The 20,306-nt window shown below is 37.6% G+C and overlaps 1 protein-coding gene across 25 annotated transcripts in view; it reads left to right on the plus strand.

Annotated features, from left to right (window-relative positions):
* Window positions 1–20,306, plus strand: part of SHLD2 (shieldin complex subunit 2) — an 89,936-nt gene that overhangs the window by 62,325 nt on the left and 7,305 nt on the right. For 8 of the 25 annotated variants that reach the window (XM_045361965.2, XM_045361967.2, XM_065520039.1 and 5 more), the window contains 4 exons: window positions 6,408–6,602; window positions 6,770–6,904; window positions 11,745–11,951; window positions 15,652–15,880. The exons of 1 other annotated variant lie outside the window; for it this stretch is intronic. In XM_045361965.2, coding sequence (XP_045217900.2) covers window positions 6,408–6,602; window positions 6,770–6,904; window positions 11,745–11,951; window positions 15,652–15,880 — 766 coding nt within the window. Of the gene's footprint in view, window positions 1–6,407; window positions 6,603–6,769; window positions 6,905–11,744; window positions 11,952–14,204; window positions 15,460–15,651; window positions 15,881–20,306 lie in introns of those variants that run through there. 16 more of the 25 variants (XR_012417661.1, XR_012417662.1, XM_074001525.1 and 13 more) reach the window with 7 other exon arrangements.

Genomic DNA, 20,306 nt, shown 5'->3' on the forward strand with positions numbered 1-20,306 from the left:
AAATGGATACAGAAATATAGGCATACCCGTGTATATGGGTACACATACATATACCTCTCCTAGTTCTGTCCACTGAGCGAGCACAGCACAGATGATGCAGTGACTCTGCAGTAATAAAGAGCATACCTGGTGCCCAGATCTTGGTCTGTAAACATTTTCTTTTCTTTCTTTTTTTTGGGGGGGAGGAGGGAGACGGACTCTCGTTCTGTCACCCAGGCTGGAGTGCAGTGGTGTGATCTGTGCTCACTGCAACCTCTGCCTCCTGGTCCGAGAATTTCTCCTGCTTCAGCCTCCCAAGTAGCTGGGACTACAGGTGCATGCCACCACACCCAGATAATTTTTGTATTTTTAGTAGAGATGGGCTTTCACCATGTTGGCCAGGCTGGTCTTGAACTCCTGGGCTTCAGCAGTCCACCCATCTTGGCCTCCCAAAACGCTGGGATTACAGGTGTAAGCCATTGTGCCTGGCCAACATTATTCTCTAATGAAAGGAACCAGCTCTGCTAAAAGTGGTTGATTACAGGACTGGGTCAGGGCAAATTCAGGATAAGCCTGGAAGTCTAGTGGTGCCAGACAACACATGTTGAAATAATGCAAGAGCCAACCTGAAGGAGCACCTACTGGCTAACCCTGAAGCAATTTGAGCGAGAAAATAATGATAGTATTGGATTAGAACCCATAGATTAAAATATTTACAAATCCTTACTGATATAAAGATATATTTATTTCATAACTAACTAGAGGGGAAGAGAGAGCTCTTCCTTCCAATGGAATTCCAATTAATAAATCTGAGAGAAAAGAAAAAAAAATAGAGAATTACTGGCCATGCTCAGTGGTTCATGCCTATAATCCCAGCACTTTGGGAGGCTGAGGCAGGTGGGTGGCTTGAGACCAGCCTGGGCAACATGACAAAACCCCGTCTCTACAAAAAATAGAAAAATTAACCAGGTTTGGGGGTATGTTCCTATAGTCCCAGCTATTCGGGAGGCTGAGGTGGGAGGATTGATTGATCCTGGGAGGTTGAGGCTGCAGTGAGCCGTGATCATGCCACTGCACTTCAGCCCGGGCAACAGAGTGAGACTCTGTCTCAAGAAAAAAAAAAAAATACAAAACACAAAAATAGAGAACTGCCATCAGGCAGAGATCACAATAATAAATACTGCACTGACACGGATCCGCTGATAGATGCTAAAATTAGTAGGTGAAACTTTGAGGAGAGATAGCATTGCATAGTCTCAAAGTATCTCCCCAAGATACCAGCTTACTAGAGGGAAAATAATAAATTTATAGGAAAGAAACTTTTCAGACACCAATGTAACTGAGTGATCAGGGTAAATATTACCAGTAATAAGATGTATGGGTATCATAAATTCTTTGATATTATCCATTGAGAAGGACCCACCATATTTTTTGTGGAATTGCTAAAAATGTATAACTTCATTCCAATTGTAAAACCCTGGAGAAAGCCAAAGGGAAGGATGTTCTACTAAATAATTGATCAGGATTCTTCATAAGTGTCAAGGTAATGAAAAAGAAAAGATTGAGAAACTCTTATAGATTAGAGAAGACCAAAGAGAAATAACAACTAAATGTGAGGTGGGATCTTGGATAAAATCCTACATAGAAAAAGGATATGAATAGGAGCATTGGTAAACTTTAAATAACATCTATATTTTAATTAACAATATTTAATTAATGTTAGTTTCCTGTTTAAGATAATTTATAATATGTGAGATGCCCACATTAGTCGACATAGTGAGGAATATAAGGGCACTCTGTACTATTTTTGCAGCTTTTTTGGGTCTTACATTAGTTCAAAACAGAGTTTTTAAAAGAGCTATATATGATCATCTCAATAAGTACAAAGAAAGCTTTTGATAAAAGTCAACACCTGTTCATTAGGAATAGAATAAAACTTTCCTTAACTTCATAAACAGTGTCTTTAGAAAACCCAGAACAATTGTCATCCTAATTGGAAAAATAATAGAAGCATTCCTTTTAAAATTCGGGAATATAACTTGGATGCTACTATTACTATTTTTCTTCAACACCATATTAGAGTTATTAACCAGTGCAATAAAACATGGAAAAATAGATATGTAAAGATTGGAAAGGTAGAAATAAAACTGCCTTTATTATAGATGGTTTACATACCTTTTCACTTTAAAAACTACAAACAAATTATTAGAAATAATGAGAAAGTTTCGCAAAGTTGCTGGATATAAGGTTAACATGCAAAAGTCAATCACATTTCTAGAGTAGAGCAACTAACAATAACAAAGGAAGGTGCCATTGACAGTAATATTATTTTATACTAATAGTAATAAATGTGACAAAGTATGTGCAAGATCTAAAAAAGGAAAAAAATTAAAATGAAGAAAAACTAATGAAGAATGAAATAAACATATGCCTTATTCATTGATTGGAAGATTTAACATTGTGAAGATTTCAGTTCTTTTCAAGTTGATTTGTAAATTCAGTGCATGTTCAGTAAAAATCCTCGTAAGATTTCAAGGGCGCAGTGGCTCATGCCTGTAATGCCAGCACTTTGGGAGGCCAAGGCAGGAGGATCTCTTGAGGCAAAGAGTTCAGGACCAGTAAGATTTTCATGTAATTTGATACGATTATATGATATTTATGTAGAAGAGTAAGTGGTCAGAAACAACCAGGGCATTTTAAGAAAAAAAGCAGAGAAGAATAATTTGCCCTATCAGCTATCAGGACTTAGTATGAACCTATAGTAACTAAGATGGTGTGGTTTTGCCCGGTTGAAGTCAGTTAACTTTTTAATTTTGAGATTTCTTTTATTATGAATATTCGAAGGTGTTACATCTTGGAAAGCGTGTGTGTGTGTGTGTGTGTGTGTGTGAGAGAGAGAGCTAAATGGCTTCTAAGTAAAATTCAGCATATCTTATATATGTTGATACAATAAAAGGGGAAGGAATGTTTTGAAATAATGAAAATAACATGGTATGCAAATGTTTTGCAAGAGATTTGGGAAATGTAGATATCTCTGGTTTTAAGGATGATCTAGATTCAAGTAATAGTTAAGTAATTTCATAAAACTCTTATGATGAAATTCTGGATGGAGAATATTCTATGAATACCTAGAGAGTTTCAGGTTTTTGTAGAATGATGTGAAAAATCTTGAACTAATTAGATAATCTTTAGAAGTTACTACAAAATCTTTGTTTTTACACTTATACAGGAATTTATGGTGCTTTGTTACAGGTTAGTAGCTAAATAAAGTATATTCTAAAGTTTTGTATTGATGTAGGGAAACAGCTACCAGTGGACATTTTGAGAATATTGCAGTTGGCTTTCTTCTGAAAGAGTAAACCAATTTGGTTACTGATTTCACCAATTTGGTTTTGATTTTGCAAGTGGTTACAACTCATGAGAGCATTCTTATTTGTGATCAATATATTGTGTTTTTGGAAAAGACTTCTGGGAAAGAATTATGATGAAGCTCTCGTGCAATTGCAACAAAACCAAAAATTGAAAAGTGGGACCTAATAATACTTGTTTAAAATTTATTTTTTAGAGACAGGATCTCACTCTGTTACCCAGGCTAGAGTGCAGTGGCCTGATCATGGCTCACTGCAGCCTGAATCTCCTAGGCTCAAGAGATTCTTCTACCTCAGCCTCCTGAGTAGCTGGGACTACAGGTGTATGCCCCCATGCCCGGCTAATTTTTGTATTTTTTGTAGAGACCAGGTTTTGTCATGTTGCCCAAGCTGGCCCTGAATTCCTGAGCTCAAGCGAGACTCTTGTCTTAGCCTCCCAAAGTGCTGGAATCATACGTGTGAGCCACCACTCCCAGCCCCAGAACAACTATTATTAAAAAGTCAAAAAACAACAGATGTTGGTAGGCTGTGTAGAAAAGGAAATGCCTATATACTGTTGGTGGGAATGTAAATTAATTCAGCCACTGTTGAAAACAGGTTGGGGTTTTCTCAAAGAAGTTAAAACTGAACTGTGATTTGACTCAGCAATCCCATTACTGGATATATATCCAAAAGAAACCAAATTGTTCTACCAAAAAGACATAAGCACTTGAATGTTCATTGTAGCACTATCTACAATAGCAAAGTCATGGAATCAATCTAGGTGGCCATCAGTGGAGGACTGAATAAAGAAAATGTGGTACATACACACCATGGAATTCTACGCAGCCATAAAAAGGAATGAAATCAGGCTGGCGCGGTGGCTCATGCTTGTAATTCCCACACTTTGACAGGCTGAGGCAGGCAGATTGCTTGAGTCCAGGAGTTTGAGACCAGCCTGGGCAATGTGGCAAAACCCTGTCTGTACAAAAAATACAAAAAAATTAGCTAGATGTGGTGGTGCACACCTGTGGTCCCAGCTATTTGGGAGGCTGAAGTGGGAGGATCACCTGAGCCTTGGAGGTGGAGTTTACAGTGAGCTGAGATTGTGCCACTGCATTCCAGCCTGGGCAACAGAGTGACATCTTGTCTCAAAAATATATATTTTATATATATATAATATATATATTTATTATGTATATAATATATATATATTTATTATATATATATATTTGCAACAACACAGATGCAGTTGGAGGCAATTATCCTAAGTGAATTGAGGGAGGAACAGGAAACCAAATAACGTGTTCTCACTTATAAGTGGGAGCTAAACATTGGCTACTCATGGACATAAAGGTGGCAACAATATGCACTGGGGACTACTGGAGAGAGAGGGGCAAGGGTTGAAAAACTACATGTTGGGTATTGTGCTCAGTACCTGGGTGACAGCATCATTTGTACCCCAAAGTTCAGTATCACACAGTATACCCAGGTAACAGACCTGCACATGTATACCTGAATCTAAAGTGAAAGTTGGAAAGAAAAGACTTCTGTTCTTTCGTCTTTATAGTGAGGTGTTATATGTTTTACAAACCTAGTTCTGATAATGTGACAAGAATATAAATTTATTTTGAATATTATTAAATATATAAGTCAAACATCAACACAGTGTTTCCATGAGGTAGACTTTTTTTGGAATCTAAATAACCAGGTGTTTCCATGTAAATTTTATGAATCAGGAACAAATACATAATTTGAAGTCAGAGATCTTTTTGTTCCCCAAAAAGCTCTATCTTGTTCATGAAAAATGAAGCCCAGAGAAGTTATGTACAAGTTCACAGAGCTTATTGTTGACAAAACCAGAATTTGAATACAGCTCTTCTGATACCAGATTTGCTGGAAATATTGTGAAAGAAAAATTCAATCTGGTAGTATTCCATGTGGTTTTAATTTTTTCCTTGTAACTTTAGTTTGAATTTTATGTGTGTGTGAGCATCTGCATTTACTTTTAAAAACTTCTATTATGAAAGCCTTCAAGCATATACAAAAGTAGAGAACACAAAGCAAAATGAACTTAAGTACCTATTAGCCAGTTTATTAAACCATGTTCAGTCTTGTTTTACCTGTTATATCCCTTTTACTGTCTAAAGGAAGGAAAGAAGAATCACAAATCAGTTTATAGACTCTGCTTTCTAAAAAGTACTTAAGTGTTTATTGCCAATATCTTATTTTTGGTCAGCAATCAATCACATACTCAAGCATACTTCTTTTACCTTCAGAGAAATTTAATCAGCAAAACTCATCAGCCTGTACATTTAAAATATATGCATTTTAATGTATAGAAACTATACCTTAGTAAAAAATGAGAAAAAAATATGAGCTAGGAAAGAGAAAAACATTTAAAAGATATAATAACTGAAGAATTAAATAACCAATCCAACACTTGAAAAATATCACAATGTGGCAGATGCTCAAAAGCTCTCTGAGCTCAGGGAAAGAAGCAGCACTGTGAGTCTATAGTGGTCACCATTCTGTGTGGTATTGGGTAGGGCGAGAAGAGGATGACAACCTTGCAGCTGGAAACTGGTGAGGACAGATGCCTCGCTGTGGAAAGAGTAAGGCACACTCAGGGAGAGAACCAGTGAGGTGGCTCTGAGCCTGTTTCAGAAGGGAAGTCCCCAGGGGCTTGAGGAAGAACGGCAGAGCCTGGGATCAAATCAGACTCCAGGGATTGGGGAACCGATTGGCTGTTACAGGGTGGTGGAGTCAAAAAAGAACAGAAATTTTGTGTTTGGTTAATTGATAGAAAAATGATATTATTAACAAAGTAGAGAAGTATGGGAACAGCACAAGTTTCTTGGGGATAGTAAATAATTCCATTTCCATTGATTAAAAATATCAAGTTTATTTTTACTTCGAAACTGATTCAAGACTTAGCTATTGTACATGTTTTAGAGAAAATAAAACTATATTTTGTATCTAATCATACTTTATAACATAAAATACAGTTCTAAAAAATATTATTTGTCAAGAAAAATATAATGTTGCCATATTTTGTCTGTATGTATTTTTTTTCCTTAGATTCCAGTGTAGTTAGTGATGTTGTACTTCAAGACTTACTGGCATATGTGTCCTCAAAACATTCCTACCTCAGAGATCTTCCTCCGAGGCAGCCTCAGAGGGTGAATAGTATAGACTTTGTAGAATTGGAGCACCTTCAGCCTGATGTATTAGTCCACGCAGTACTAAGAGTTGTTGATTTCACTGTACTGACAGGTAAACATTTTGACTGCTTCCTTAATTTTAGATTATGAAAAAATTAAGATATAAGACCATCTTAGTGTACCATTTGGTTATCACTATATATGTATCATCAACTATTAAAGTATGGTATCACATGTGATAGAGTGATGTCATCTAAGATACTCATTTTCCTTTTCCAGAGGCAGTATACAGTTATAGAGGACAGAAGCAGAAAAAAGTTATGTTAACAGTGGAACAGGCCCAAGATCAACATTATGTGCTTGTATTATGGGGTCCTGGAGCAGCCTGGTACCCTCAACTTCAAAGGAAAAAGGGTAAATACACCAAAAAGCATTTAACCTATTTATATTTCGTAAATGATTAATGTTTATGAGCCCGAGGTGGAGAAAATCTTGAGACTAGACAGCATTTGAAATACAAGTGATCATGATTGAATATTCTTCTGCAAATTTCTTCTGTTAAAATTTTGTACCTCTTGTAGCAATTCATTTATCTAATAAGTCCTCAATAATTGATGGTGGTGAAATAAAGGCTTAAAGTTATTCCCAGATATACTACTTTACCTTTTTAGTGAAGATCTTACCTCCTTCAAATAACATTCTTTAAACATTTAATTCTGGAGAAGCTTCTACAATTTTTTTTCAGCCAAAGTACTCTGATAAATAAACTCTCTGATTTTAAGGCAGATGTCAGGGGAGTTACCTTAACTCTTTCAAGTCACAATTACTGTTCAATAAATTACTGTGTTTCATATTTTTATTATAGTTGTTTTAAAAGCATGCACTGTTAGCCATCCCTAGAATGTTCAGTGTTAAAATATGACCCATGATTACATTTTTCTTTAAAGCATAAATTATTTCTGGTATATTGAATTAAATGGAATTGATGTTTCATTAAAATAATATAATATCTTCCCTTTGCTATTGTGAGATCCTTTAGTTTCATTCGTGGCTTATGAGTTATTTTTCCCTGCTAAATGAATTTAGAGATTGATTCAGTATATTATTATTTTTTTACCTGAAAGAGTTAATGCCTCTCCAAACTTCTGCCTTCCAAATAGTTATTTGTAGGTAAGACCTGTCACATTGTCTCTCTTAATCATTAATAGCTATGACTCGGATTTGAGATAAGTCTAACTTTGAGCTTTTATGTTAAGATCAAACAGGGACAGATGTTTGTTTGGTTGAGCAAGCTGACAAACATGTATCAGTGATAGACTAACTATGATCGTTGACCACCATAGCCTGGCTGAGAACATGAGTCTAGTGCATGCTACACAAGAATGTAGGTCACAGGTATAGTGGAGCCGTAACAAAGCAGATTGCTTCATGTTTAATGTGAATGTTCTTTTAAAACTAATAGTTTTTTGGTTAATAGAAGAGAAATTACAGTTGTCTCTAGGTGACTCTGTGGTGTTTAGGTTAGTACTGAAAACATATGAATCCAGGAATTAAGATGTTGTTCTTTGTGCATTCATTCATCCAGCCCCCCTTATTTATAACCATCATTTTAAAGTTTTAACATCTACTTCAATACCTCACATCAGTCTTTTTAAGATAAAAATACCAATTTTGAAGGATTACTTAAGTGATTCTGTTTTCCTGATTTTACTTTTCTTTTCAAGTGACCAGCCCCATTTCCAAATTCCCAGCAAAGAGAATCTGATTGCCCAGAGTAAATTTGATTTAAAAAACTGTGATCAGGAAGACAGGGTCACACAATACAAATATGAGAGCTTGAGCTTATTTCAGTGGATGGGAAAACAGTTAAGGGAATATTTGTGGTCTGGGTGAATACATAAAGATATTTACTATAAAAAATATCTATGTTCATTAGCTTGGAAAGATATATGTAATGTGTTATTTAGTTTGAAAAGCAGATTATAGGCCAGGTGCGGTGGTTCACGCCTGTTAACTCTGTACTTTGGGAGGCCAAAGTGGGTGGATGCTTGAGCCCAGGAATTCAAGTCCTCATCTTAAAAAAAAAAAAAAGTGGATTGTAAAACTTCATGTATAGAAAATATATTATGTTAACATATAATAAATATTTTTATGTTTACATAAGTTAATCCATTAAAATTTTCAGGAAAACCTTTTATGTATAATAGTATCTCATTTTAATAAAAATGTATCTGTAAGTACGTATGTACATTTGAAAATCTGGAAATATGTATGTATACCAAAATGCTAGCAGTGGTTATTTCTGTATGGTAGTTTGAATTTTATGTGTGAGCATCTGCATTTACTTTTAAAGCTTTTATTACAAAGGCCTTCAAGCATATACAAAAGTAGAGAGAATACTAAGCATAATGAATTTTTTTTTTTTTTCTGAGACAGAGGTTCATTCTTGTCACCCAGGCTGGAGTGTAGTGGCGCGATCTCTGCTCACTGCAACCTCCGCCTCTTGGGTTCAAGTGATTCTCCTGCCTCAGCCTCCCAAGTAGCTGGAATTACAGGCATGTGCTACCACGCCCAGCTTATTTTTGTATTTTTAGTAGAGACGAGGTTTCACCATGTTGGCCAGGCTGGTCTTGAACTCCTGACCTCAGGTGATTCACCCGCCTCAGCCTCCCAAAGTGCTGGGATTATAGGCGTGAGCCAGCCACTGCGCTCGGCCAGCATAATGAACTTAAGTACCTATTAGCCAGCTTATTAAAACACGGTCAGTCTTGTTTCACCTGTTACCTCCCTTGTCTTTACCGTTTAAATATTTTATAATAAATATATTTTATTTTATAATTAAAAATAAAATTAAAACCTTTGCTTTTTAAAATAAAAGAATAGTTAATGTTTGGAAAATCTAGCTAACAATTTGAGAAAAAATAGAATTAAATTTATACTTTATGTTTGTGCCAATATACATTTCAAGTACATTAGAGATTCAAATATAAAAATAATGAAACAATGAATAGTAGAAGAAAATATGGGCAAAATTATTTGTAATGCAAAGGTTGGTAGGGTAAATAAAATCCAGCAACAAAACTATTATACATAAAAACCACCATATACAAAATTGAAAGGCAATGAAAAAAACAGAAAAAAAATTACGTTGTCAGAAAATAATGCAGTAAGCAAAAGACACATATCTATAGAGATAAATGGGGAAAGGATATGAGTAGGCAAGTCCCCAAAGAAGAAGTAAAAATGGCCAATAAATACATGGAAAAATTGTTCTGACAAGTAATTGAAAACACAAAGTAATGATGATAGATGATTTTTCTTTTAAGAAATTGATAGAGGAGATATGGGAAAACAGCTACTGTCATCAGCACTTGGAAATGCAAACTAGCAGAACCTTTCTTGAGGATAACTGACAATTAATATGAACAAATTGGGGGTACTTTTAGCCCAATAATTATAGCTCTAGGAGTTTATCATAACTATGTGTAAAGATATAGTTGAAAATGGGTTTATCATGGTATCATGTGTAATAGTGAAAAATAACCACCAGAGTCCCTCAAAATAGAGGGTTGCTGTAATAATTTTTAAGATTTTGGTGTATCTGGACAATGGCATATTACGTAATATTTAAAAGCAATGTAGAATAATACATACATATAAAACTATATTTGACTTATTAAGTCAATCCCAGTAAATAAAATCCCAAACAACTGGTTGTCTGCTAAAACGTTAACTGTTTATTTAGGGTGTTGAGATTATGACTGCTATATGTTTATTTACTTGGCTTCTCTTAGCTTACTTTTTTAAGCAGGTATTTTGTAATAAGACAAGAAAGCTATTTTAGTGATTGGTTTTAAGCAGTAACTTGGAATATATACTTTAGTTCTAGCTAGTGATGCTCTGTCTTTACAGATTTACTGACATGTTTGATGATTTTCCACCAAAAAAAAAAAAAAAACAAATCTCTAGTGAAAGAAACTAAGGAGATGAGTAGGTGTAGTAAATTAGATGTATGGCCTGAAGTAAGTGGGAAACTCAAAAGACAGCTGATGTGATCAGAAACATTAGTGCTAAGAAACCCTCTTTTGTTTTATTATAGTTTTGAAGTTGAATTTACTAATACAGAATATGATTATTGGGCAAGGTCTGTGTTACTGTGGCTTTAAGAATTAGAATTGTTACTGAGAGTTAAAAATAAGTGCTATCGTGTCTAAATGCTTTTTGTTCTAGAAAAGTTAACTAAGGTAACTAAGGTATTGAAATATGAGTGAAATATTAGACTTGGGTTCATCTCAGTGTCCTTTCTTTAAACAAAACAAAACAAAACTTTGCCTATGGATAGATACATGAGAATTGTCTACTTTGTAAAGCAGTTGGTTATGATAATATGATAAATGATGACCATTCAGGAGGGCAAGGAATCTTTTTTTTTTTTTTTTGAAACCAATTCTTGCTCTGTCCCCTAGGCTGGAGTGCAGTGGCGCAATCTCGGCTCACTGCAAGCTCCGCCTCCCGGGTTCACGCCATTCTCCTGCCTCAGCCTCCTGAGTAGCTGGGACTACAGGCGCCCGCCACCGCACCTGGCTAATTTTTTGTATTTTTAGTAGAGACAGGATTTCACCGTGGTCTCGATCTCCTGACCTTGTGATCCACCCACCTCAGCCTCCCAAAGTGCTGGTATTACAGGCGTGAGCCACTGTGCCCGGCCGAGGGCAAGGAATCTTTAGAAAATATTTTATTAAAATTATCTCTAGCGGCCCGGCATGGAGGCTCACGCCTGTAATCTCAGCACTTTGGGAGGCCGAGGTGGGTGGATCATGAGGTCAGGAGTTCGAGACCAGCCTGACCAATATGGTGAAACCCTGTCTCTACTAAAAATACAAAAATTAGCCGGGAGTGGTGGCACGTGCCTATAATCCCAGCAACTCAGGAAGCTGAGGCAGGAGAATTGCTTGAACCTGGGAGGTGGAGGTTTCAGTGAGCCAGGATCGCACCACTGCTCTCCAGCCTGGGCAACAGAGCAAGACTCTGTCTCGGAAAAAATAATACTAACAATAATAATGATAATAATCTCTAGCATGCTTCTATTGTCTTAATGCACCATTCATATTTTATCTCTTTTTACCCAAACTCTTTAGTGATAAAAGATTAGTATTCAGCTGACTTAATCAGATCAATCTATTTCATCTGATACTAAGCCTAGATTTTTTTTTTTCCTTTTTGCTGACTTTTGTTTTTACTGTTTTTGTTTAAGGTTATATTTGGGAATTTAAATATCTTTTTGTTCAGCGCAATTACACACTAGAAAACCTAGAGTTGCATACAACGCCTTGGTCATCCTGTGAGTGCTTGTTTGATGATGATATAAGGGCAATTACATTTAAAGCAAAATTTCAAAAAAGTACACCTTCCTTTGTGAAGATATCAGACTTAGCAACCCACCTAGAGGATAAGTGTTCAGGTAAGATCTTTATATACATAAATTCTGCTATTTTTAATTTCTTTTGAAACAGGGTCTTGCTCTGTTGCCCAGGCTGGAATACAGTGGTGTGAACACAATTTACTGCAGCCCCCACCTCCCAAGTTTAAGTGATTCTCCCACCTCAGCCTTTCGAGTAGCTGAGGAGGGAAGGGAAGGCTAGTGCATACCATCAGTGCACGCCACCACACCCAACTATTTATTTATTTATTTATTTATTTAGGTAGAGACAGAGTTTCCTATGTTGCCCAGTCTGGTCTCAAACTCCTGGACTCAAGTGAATCCTCTTGCCTTGGTCTCCCAAAGTGCTGGGATTACAGGCATGAACCACCACACCTAGCCCATTGCTAGTTTTAATATAAGCAAAAAGGCTACCACTTGTGGTAAAAATGTGTAATTCTACATAAAAGTGAAATATAAATCTTTGCAAATATCTGAACTAGATTCTAGTAGCTTTAGGAACTATGTGCCCGGAACCAAGGACAAAGAACAAATACCTACTTTTTATTATGTGACAAGGTGGGAGCATAAATTCAGTTCCTTACTTTATCTTGGCCAAATGCCAGATTAAAATTTTAACTAGTTGGGTTAATTCACATATGTATGTAAATATGTTTTCCAATATACGATTGAAGGTTAGCATTGTTATATCATAAAACTATGCTAAGGAGAATACAGGCAGAAAACAAAAAAGACAACACCTCTCAAAAAACCCAACTTTTAATTGAATACAGAGATTTTATTCTCAGAGAAGAACTTCTTATTGCTAGTTCTACACTGAAACATTTACTAATACCAGCAGGTAATTTAAATTAATAATATTTCTGGAAGATAAACACAGATGATAGAAAATTTACAAGCTTTTATACTATAAAATTTTCATTCCTTTGCTTTCATTCCAAGCAAATGGAAGTTGCTTTATGGCCATAAAAGACTCTAGATTTATACTAACTGGTAAAATCTTGGTAATGTTATAGCATCATGTAAGTTCCTAAGCCAGTTTTATATTCATGTGCCCCTCCAGTGCTCTGCTTCTCAAACTCTACAGACATACAGAGGTGGTCACCATAGGAAGGAATGCCAGACACAGTTGAGGGGTTACATTACTTTGCAGAGACGTTTAGTTTGGTGCCATGGAGAAGTCAACTCTGTTACTTACTGCTTACACAAAACAGTTATCTGCTGGGATTGAAGTCCTAGAATTAGGTTTAAAAATAAAAATAAATAACATCATGGACGACAACAACAAAATAGGTGGCCACCGCGCTGATGATGAACGATTCCGAGGATATAGCCCCACTTGTTTGAGGATGCAGTCAGGAATTGTGCATGTTCTTGGAAATCCTGGAGGTGTGCTCCTCATTGGGAAGCCATGCCAAAACGGTGCCATTCAAATCAGTCCTTCAGAGGCTTTGTTCACAGAGGCCCTTTTAGCCTTTTTCATTCTCTTTGTGTTCAGCTGTGAGGGCTGAATTCATAGTTTCTGTCATAGTGTATGTGTTTTTAAGACAAAAATAGAGAGAGAATATGAAAACACAAGCAACTTTTCCCTAACCTATTTTATAGTTAAATAAAAGGAGAAAGAGAGATCAGCATCGGAGCATTTCCTAGAAGGCTCTGCTTGCACAACAAAAGCCAGAGGGAGATGAGGCTAGGACTGAGTCTTTGTAAAGAAATGAAGATGCTTACCCAGTACCTCATCTTACTGCCAGCAGAATTTCAGTGCTCAGCAGCAGTGATCCCCTTGAAAGCAAAGTCCACATTCAGCATGACCTTTTAATTCTTTTCAAGAGGCGTATAAATTTACAAAATGATAGGATTATGTGAACATTCTTTTAAAATTATTGAATTATTAAGAATTTTTTAGGCTGGGCAGGGTGGCTCATACCTATAATTCCAGCACTTTGGGAGGCCGAGGTGGGTGGATAATTTGAGGTCAGGAGTTCGAGACCAGCCTGGCCAACATGGTGAAACCCTGCCTCTACTAAAAATACAAAAATTAGCCAGGCATGATGGCGGGTACCTGTAGTCCCAGCTACTGGGGAGACTGAGGCAGGAAAATCGCTTGAACACAGGAGGCGGAGCTTGCAGTGAGCCGAGATTATGCCAGTGTGCTCCAGACTGGGCGACAGAGCAAGACTCTGTCTCAAAAAAAACCAAAAAAAACCACTTTTTGAGTGGAGGGAGGAGAGTAAGGGTTGAAAAACTAACTGTTGGGTACTCTGCTTACTACAGAAGACTCTACTTACTACAGAAGACTCTACAGAAGACGATATGCCCATGTAACAAACCTGCACATCTACTCCGTGAATCTAAAATAAAAATTGAAATTTTTTTTTACATGATTTTTTAGGCCAGACACATTGGCTCAAGCCTGTAATCCCAGCACTCTGGGAGGCCAAGAGGAGTGGATCACTTGAGCCCAGGAGTTGGAGACCAGCCTGGGGCAACATGGCAAATCCCCATCTCCACAAAAAATACAAAAATTAGCCAGTTGTGGTGGTGTGTGCCTGTAGTCCCAGCTACTCAGGAAGCTGAGGTGGGAGAATCGATTGTGCCCAGGGTGGTTGAGACTGCAGTGAGCCAAGATTGCACCACTGCACTTTAGCCTGGACGACAGAGTGAGACTGTCTCAAAACAAAACAAAACAAAATGTTGTAGTAATTTAACATGTCTTTGGAAAAATGTGGTATTGAATCTTCTACAGTTTGTTACATATTTGATCGCTATGCACTCCTGCTAACTCATGTAGGGATATGTGATACAATTGGAAGAGATGATGAATCCATCTTTGGGCATTGAAAGACTAAAGCAAATGAAGTTAAGAACGGAAGACTCATCATTAACTGAACTCTGAAAGAGATAACCAGAAAACAGTAGGACACCAGAGTGATTAGTTCTTGACCTGGAGTGTTCTTACTTCTGAGAGGATGAAGAAGAACAAATTTGAAGCCTTAAGGCTTAAAGAAGCCTTTAAATTGACTATGGAGAAAGGGAGAATAATGCTCAGAAAAACGACCTCACCGGTACACAGTAAGACAAAAGTAAATTAGGAAAAAATAATGTCTGGGGGATAGTAGATGTTCAGTATTTGTTTACTGGTGAATGGATGAGCCATTAGCAGTGAATTATGAATATGCTTGAGGTTTCTCATGAGCCACCTGAGAAACAATTAATAAATGAGAACTTTTTATAACCCACACCCAGAGTATATAGATGATAATGGTGAGCGGGAAGTTGGGAAAAAGTTTAAAAGAGGACAGGCTATTGATATTTTTGGGTAGACAGAAGAAGAAAAGATCACCTCCTATTTGGCTTTTCACTACAATCAATTAAAAAGAAGACAGGGCAAGGAGAGAGGGCATGTTAGCTAGTTTCAAATATTCGAAGGGATTTCTTCTAAAGGAGGTATTGAACATACGTTGCCTGATTCCAGAGGAATCAGGGGAGGAAGGAAACACCACATGTTCAGCCAAATTAGCCAAGTAAACCTGCTCTCAGGTGCAGCCAGACCCCCCTGCCTTTAGATTCTAGGAAAATAGTAAAGAAGACCAAGAACAAGACCTCCGTGTATCCTTTTACTACAAGTGACTGTAAATCAACTATAAAATTAGCCATGTTTGTAAATTAAAGGTAAAATTTTGGCCTAATAATTTATAATATATCTGTTTGTCCTTTATAGGAGTGATTCTAACTAAAGCCCAGATTTCAGAGCTGGCATTTCCTATTACAGCAACTCAGAAGATAGCTCTAAATGCTCACAGTTCTCTGAAGAGTATTTTCTCTTCTCTTCCCAACATCGTATATACTGGCTGTGCAAAATGTGGATTGGAACTAGAAACAGATGAGAACAGGATCTATAGACAGTGTTTTAGCTGCTTGCCATTTACTATGAAGAAAATACACTATAGGTAAGGCAACTAAGCAAGCCAATTTGATGGAAAATAATTATTATAGATCTGGAAAAATTAGTTTGTAAACCCTTACTTTCTAAAAAGAATTAACTAGAGCTAGTCGAAGAGAATAAAATTTTCCCTGAGTGATAGATAGCTATTTATGGAAGCAAAAATTTCCCAGGAATCGTTACAGGAATTTCTTTTTTTTTTTTTTTTGAGACGGAGTCTCGCTCTGCCGCCCAGGCTGGAGTGCAGTGGCCGGATCTCAGCTCACTGCAAGCTCCGCCTCCCGGGTTCACGCCATTCTCCTGCCTCAGCCTCCCGAGTAGCTGGGACTACAGGCGCCCGCCACCGCGCCCGGCTAGTTTTTTGTATTTTTTTTAGTAGAGACGGGGTTTCACCGTGTTAGCCAGGATGGTCTCGATCTCCTGACCTCGTGATCCGCCCGTCTCAGCCTCCCAAAGTGCTGGGATTACAGGCTTGAGCCACCGCGAATTGGGAGATTTTATTGTCTTCAAACAGCTGTACCAAAGAAACATTTTCCTTGGTTTACTTTTTAACCAAAATCTAAATGGCTCATAAATAACTCATTTTCCTACCTTAACATATAATTAGAATTTAAAGGCTAAAAGTACCATATGATCTCACCTCTGAGTTGTTATGGAAACTGGTAAGACATTTAACCTATTTTCCCACCTTTACCTTAGAAATTGAAGCTAGCAAATAAATGTTGTATGGTACAACTGCTAACCAACTCAGCGAAAAACACATTGTTTTTCGAATAATAAGTAGTCAAAAGCTCAGATATTTTTCTTTTTACCATATAAATTACATGTGTTTACAAAATAGCACTCAGTGTTTTATGCTTCTTCTAATTATTTCTAAATATTGCAGTATCTAAAAACTAAATGCAGATATATTCCACATGTTATCATGGCATACTTCAAGAAAAGTTATAGAAGCTTAATTTGTAAACCTTATTTCTCTTTACAGATATTATGTTTGTTATAAATAAGTGAATGAATTTTGCTATTACTGTGACAGTTGCTTTTGTGGAAAAGAAGATTGAATTAGGATGCACGGTAGGCTGGGTGTGGTGGCTCACACCTGTAATCCCAGCACTTTGGGAGGCCATGGTGGATGGATTGCTTGAGCCCAGGGGTTCAAGACCAGCCTGGGAAACATAGGGAAACCCCATCTCTACCACACACACAAAAAAAGGGCATGGTGACATAGGCCTGTAGTCCCAGCTACTTGGGAGGCTGAGGTAGGAGGACTGTTTGAGCCCAGGAGATTGATTGTTACAGTGAGCTATGTTTGCACCACTGCACTCCAGCTTGGGCAACGGAGTGAGACCCTGTCTCAAAATCAAAACAAAAAATGCATGGGATGTTACAAACAACATTGATTTATTGATAGTTAAGGCCCCTAAAAAGTACATATAGGTGACTTATTTATATCATTCCAAATGTGTCTATTCAATATAAGCATTTATTAGACAAAAATGTTGCTCAGTACTATTCCTTATGGGGAGAAGGGCCTTTGATTCTTTAGTTTACAAAATGACTGTTCAAGAGAAGGACTTCACAGATCAGTATCACCTGATTATGGCATAACTAGTATGAGGTATGTAAGATCTCTTCCTAAACTATACCACATTAAAGATGTAGTGCTAGTTTGTTGTCTTGCTGGAATGTTGAATGGTCATGTTAAGGCAATAATTATTATTTTTTATTTATTTAAAAGCCTTTTTTTAATTTTTTAATTTTTTTTTTTGAAACAGAGTTTTGCTGTTGTTGCCCAGGCTGGAGTGCAGTGGTATGATCTCAGCTCACTGCAACTTCTGTCTGCCAGGTTCTTCTGTCTCAGCCTCCCAAGTAGCTGGGATTACAGGCATGTGCCACCACACCCAGCTAATTTTGTATTTTTATAGAGACAGGGTTTCTCCATGTTGGTCAGGCTGGTCTTGAACTCCCGACCTCAGGTAATCCACCTGCCTTGCCCTCCCAAAGTGCTGGAATTACAGGCATGAGCCACCACACCCAGCCTAAAAGCCTTTAAATTGTTTAGTCCAGATTATGTGGTTTCCTTGAAAAGAAAATATTGAAATTAACAAACTGCCTTCAAGGTATCAAGTATGTGACTCCAAAATCATCTACATGAATCAATCAGCAAACTGAGTAAGAGAAAACTCTCAATGATTATTTATTAAGACTCAGTCAAATATTTATTAGGAATCCACGTATGTTCACATATCACATATGTACTATGGATGTTATACTGGTTGATCTAAGTAGACTTTTTGTGCCCAAGAAGCTTGGTAGTCCGTTTAAGAAACACTTAATCGGCTGGGCGCGGTGGCTCACGCCTGTAATCCCAGCACCCTGGGAGGCCAAGGCAACGGGATCACGAGGTCAGGAGATCGAGACCATCCTGGCTAATACGGTGAAACCCTGTCTCTACTAAAAATACAAAAAATTTAGCCGGGCTTGGTGGTGGGCACCTGTAGTCCCAGTTACTCAAGAGGCTGAGGCAGGAGAATGGCATGAATCTAGGAGGTGGAGCTTGCCATGAGCCACGGTCACACCACTGCACTCCAGCCTGGGCGACAGAGCGACACTCCGTCTCAAAAAAAAAAAAAAAAAAGAACATTTAACGAACATTTGTGTGACATAACAGTCCCAAACTGTGAGTAGGTTGGTCATATTTTACATTGGTTGTAACTTGGAGCTGATTTTCCAATGGAAGCAACATTAGATATTGCATTGGAGTCTCATACGAGGCCACAGACATTTATTAAATTTACATGTAGATAGCATAATTCCTGCTCTTCAAGATATCATAAAACTCAAATACCATTTTTAACAATGTTTCTACAGAATATTCAGATTTACAGTTTTGGAATACAAGAAATACATTTATTTTTCTGTACTAGAAGCCGGAAAACCCAGCAGGTCAAACCACAATTAAGGCTCCTATTTAGGCAGCACTAGGAAACGTTTGGGTCTCTCAAGAGGTTGTAGCCAAGGTGCAGGCCGGGGCTGCAGTCATCTGAAGGCTTGACTGGAGTTGGAGGATTCATTTCCAAAGTGGCTCATTCATATGGCTGGCAAGTTGAGTTCCTCTTCACTTGGGTCTCCACAGGCTTCCTGAATGTTCTCACAAAGTGGCAGCTCATTTCCCCAGAGCAGGAAAGGCAAGAAAGAGTTCCAGGTAGAAGCCAGCCTTTTTGTGACCTAGACTCAGAAATCATGTGGCATTACTTCCACCAAATTCTGTTCATCAGAAGTGAGTTTAGCTGCACATTGGAGAGTGGATTAGAATGAAGCTAGTGCAGAGAAGAGGTAAGAGGCTGTTGCCTTATTTTGGAGGAGAGATGATGGTGGCTTGACTAGAGAGGAGGTGGTGGGAATAAAAAGAAGTGGACAGATTTGAGAATGGTTGGAAAATAGTTTGCAAGATGTAGTGATTGGTAGGTAAAGAGAGAGCACAGGTACATTACACATCATTGACAGTTGGGTGAACAATAAGATTATTTATTAAAACAAGTAACCTTGGGAAAATGTTGATCGTATTGAGCTTGAGTTCCTGAGAGGTAGCAAGTTGGAAAGTGGTTAGATGTACAGAAATGCAATTTGCAAGAGAATTCTGGGCTAGGCTTATGAGGTTATATGTGGTGATTGAACTCTTCCTTGGTTTCCGCACTCTGTTTTGTTTTTCCTTCTTAATCTTCAGTTATTACCTCTCCTAATGAATTACTCTTACCAGCCTATAAACACACTCCTGTATTTCTCGTATTAAAAAAACAAACAAAATCATCCACTAACGTTACATCTCCCTCTTATCCCTTCGTTTTTCTATTCTGTTTTATACCCAGCCAAACTTTGTTAAAGAGTTGTAAATATATTCTCTCTCCCCATTATGTCTTCAGTTTCACTCCAGTTATTCCATTCTACTCCCACCATGCTGCAGAAGCTGCTTTTGTCAAAGTTACACTTTTGATGTTGCCTGAGGCATGGATACTTCTTTCCTCGCTCTAACTGCTCTCAGTTATATTCGGCATGTCAGGCTACTTCCTCCTTCTTGAAATAGCCTCCTCCTGGCTTTCTAACCTGTCTCTCAGGCCCTTCCTTCTCAGCCTCTTCTACCCCCTCTTTAAATGCTGGGGTTAATCTTGAGCTCTCGTCTGTGTCCTTCCTCTTATTCTTTCTGTACATTCTGCCTGGATGATCATAGCTGTTTTCATATTTGTACTTACATCTTCACCCTGATTTTCTCCTCCAGGCTCCAGTAGTTAGTATCAAATCCTTTGCTTGACGTCCATCTCACATTTAAACATACCCACAATAGACTGTTGTTTTTCCTAACCATACTCAAATCTAGTTCTCTTCATTTTTATACTTTCTGGAAAATGACACACCATCTACCCAGTTATTTAAGC

Source organism: Macaca fascicularis, chromosome 9 (genome assembly GCF_037993035.2).
Source record: "Macaca fascicularis isolate 582-1 chromosome 9, T2T-MFA8v1.1".
NCBI classification, from domain to species: Eukaryota; Metazoa; Chordata; class Mammalia; order Primates; family Cercopithecidae; genus Macaca; species Macaca fascicularis.